The sequence below is a fragment of the Archocentrus centrarchus genome, chromosome 12 (assembly GCF_007364275.1).
Source record: "Archocentrus centrarchus isolate MPI-CPG fArcCen1 chromosome 12, fArcCen1, whole genome shotgun sequence".
NCBI lineage: Eukaryota > Metazoa > Chordata > Actinopteri > Cichliformes > Cichlidae > Archocentrus > Archocentrus centrarchus.
The window spans coordinates 24,576,249-24,579,550 of NC_044357.1; the positions used below are offsets into that span (position 1 = coordinate 24,576,249).

At 44.7% G+C, this 3,302-nt stretch overlaps 1 protein-coding gene across 1 annotated transcript; it reads left to right on the forward strand.

Annotated features, from left to right (window-relative positions):
- The first annotated feature begins 2,046 nt into the window (after positions 1–2,046).
- Positions 2,047–2,912, forward strand: LOC115789776 (GTPase IMAP family member 7-like). Its single transcript, XM_030743286.1, has 2 exons — positions 2,047–2,074; positions 2,179–2,912. The coding sequence occupies exons 1-2, from the start codon at positions 2,047–2,049 to the stop codon at positions 2,910–2,912; spliced, it is 762 nt and encodes a 253-aa protein (XP_030599146.1).
- The last annotated feature ends 390 nt before the right edge of the window (positions 2,913–3,302 follow it).

Sequence of the window (3,302 nt, forward strand, 5' to 3'; positions counted from 1 at the left end):
ACTGTCATTGCCCAGGTGAGCCTTGAAGTCTCCCAGCAAGACGATGTAGTCACCGGATGGAGCACTCTCCAGTACCCTGCCCAGCGACTCCAAAAAACGTGGATACTCTGAACTGTCATTCAGTGCATAACCGCAAACAACAATCAGGACCCCTTCCCCGGCCTGAAGGTGCAGGGAAACAACCCTCTCATCCACTGGTGAAAACTCCGACGTGCAGGCAGCAAGCTGGGGGGATACAAGAATACCCACCCCAGCTCGCCGCCTCTCACCGAGGGCAACTCCAGACTGGAACAGAGTCCAGCCCCTCTCCAGGAGACTGGTTTCAGAGCCCAGGCCATGCATTGAGGTGAGCCCAACTATATCTAGCTGGTATCTCTCAACCTCCTGCACAAGCTCAGGCTCCTTCCCCACCAGAGAGGTGACATTCCACGTCCCAGTAGCCAGTCTTGATAGCAGGGGATCAGTCCACCAGGGCCTCCGCCCTTGGCCACCGCCCGACACACACTGCACCCGACCCCTATGACGCCTCCTGCGGGTGATGGGCCTACAGGAGGGCGGGCCCATTTAAATTTTTCAGGCTGCATCAGTGTCATGTTGGGCGGTGTGACAGGCGGAGATGGACCCATATGCAGGACTCCAGAAACAAACATAACTTAAAAGATGTTTATTGTGAAACAAAAAAAACAAAATACAAGAGGATCCTTGAGGGAGCTAGACGAAGAGCTAAAGGCAAAACAAAGCAAGGCAACACCAGAACACTTCAACATGGCAACAACAACGACGCGGCAACAGGCATAGAAAACACAAGACATATATACAGGAGGGCTAATGAGGGAAAGTGGAAACAGCAGGGAGCACAGCTGAACACAATGACACTGATAAGACAAGGGGAAATAAAACTAAACACACTGCACAAGAAACAAGACATTACCAAAATAAAACCACCAGATCCTCTCCCTCAAGCTCCCTCCCCAGGCCTGGCTCCAGGATGGGGCCCCGGTAATCCTATCCCAGGCATCGTAAACTGTTCCCTCATTGTTGCAGACATAGGGGTCTTCTGAACCGCTCTTTGTCTGGACCCTCACCCAGGACCAGTTTGCCATGGGAGACCCTACCAGGGGGCAAGCCCCCGGGCAACATAGCTCCTGGGATCACTGGGACACACAAACCCCTCCACCACGATAAGGTGGCGATTCATGGAGGAGCTTATATTCAATGTTAAACATAAATGTAACCAAAAGTTTTAGCTGCTGGATAAACATAATAACTTTGTGTGTTCATCCCCACACTTGACCATGAGTGTATATCAGCATCCACAACAGAACGCCATTGTGGACACTTATGCCAAAACTAGCCTACCCATTATTATACAACATGCTAGAGGAAAGTTTGAAATCTGCTGTAACTCAACAACAAGCTCTGCAATAAAAAGTGTTTTGCAAACTGCGTGGCTGGCTGGTGGGGTGTAGAGACACTAGAAGTGACGGGTGGCTGATTAGAGGAAAAACATGGATTAAAAGTTGAATGAAAATAATTCATGATGAAAAATAGCTGATCTTATTATATTCCTGTAAAATTCAGCTTGGGTCATTTTGTATTTTTAATAATTAGTACAAATTAGTAAGTAGTACAAATTGTGGGAACTGTTATTAACTCCTGATTTGTTGTATGCCACAACATTTTTGAGAATCGCTGCATTAAAAAGGTAAAATGAACAGAGCAAAGTCTCCAACCAGACTTATTAATTATAAATATACACAACAACAACATGACTGACTCGTCCTATCCCCTAAACAAGATAATCTTCTTAAACAAATAAGAAAGGAGTGTCACTTACGTGGTGGAGGTCCCATAGACTCCATTTTAGTAACGCAGTAAAGAACAAGCAGCGTGCCAGTTTCCCAGAGTCTGCTGAACAACTTTGAAATCTCTCAGTTATACTGATGTTGATCCACCCCCTGTGGGGGGAGGGGTCAAAACAGTAGCCTTGTTTATCACCAAACTTGAGCTCTGTTTTTACTAGTTTTAGTAGACTGAGAGAGAGAGATGGGTGTCTTCTCCTCAATCCCACAAGGTAACGCTGAAACAGCAGTCAGCATGATGCAATACATGATCTTTTTGAAAAATTAAAAATGCACAATTCAAATGTAATTTTCTGACAAATGTTCTGGTTTGCAGGTCCTCCTCTGAGGATTGTCATGATTGGAAAAACTGGAGTTGGGAAAAGTGCAGTTGGAAACACTATCCTGGGCAAAAAGTACTTCAAGTCTCTGGCGAGTCCACAGTCTGTGACACAGACATGTGAGATGGAACGTATCCCAGTTCGAAGAAGGATCCATGTGATCGATACACCCGGCATTCTGGATACATCTAAAAGTGCAGCGAGCATACAAAAAGAAGTTGCAAAATGTATTCATGTGTCCACTCCTGGCCCTCATGTATTCCTCTTAGTCCTTCAGATTGGCAGGTTCACCTCAGAAGAAGAAAACTCTGTGGAAGCTCTGGAGAAACTCTTTGGACCCAAGCTGTCCAAGTACATGATCATTCTGTTCACACGTGGTGATGAGCTAAAAAATAAAACCATAAAGGAGTATGTGCAAAGCGGTCACCCCAAACTTCAGGAGGTCATAAACAAGTGTGGCAACCGTTACCACGTCTTCAACAACAAACAGAAATGGAACAGAGCTCAGGTGGCCAAGCTGATCAAGAAGATTGATGAGATGGTGGCAGCGAATGGGGGAAAGTATTACACTGATGAAATGTATGAGGCTGTGGAGAAGAATTTGCAGCAGCAGACAGAAAGCAAGCCAAATGACGTCTCCTTCAGTGCTGAGCTGCTCCAAAGAGTTATGCTGTTTCAGGCAATCCTAAATGCTGCCTCACAAAACAATGCCGACAACCTGGAGCAATGAGTACCTTCTCCAAAATAAGGAGCGGTGTGATGGAAAAAGCCTCAAGTTCATTTCCAGATTTCTGCTCCTTTAATAAAAACACTTTAAGAGGTTTATCTTGGTGATTAATGAGGTATAAAACACTGTTATCATGTCTCTATTTTTTTTTTTTTTGCCCAGGTTGGAGCCTTTATCCCCTTTAGTCATCATATATGCAACTGTTTCTACACATTAATTGCATGGCATAGGAAGACAGCTGCTGGTGTTATTTATGAATGTAGACAGATCTCAGCTCCTCTACAATATTCCTGGTTTCCATTGTCTAAGGTGATTTGTGTCTGTGAGAAAATAAGGGTGTGAACTGTATTCTTTTTCTCTAAATTATTTTTACATATTCATGAACAATGTATC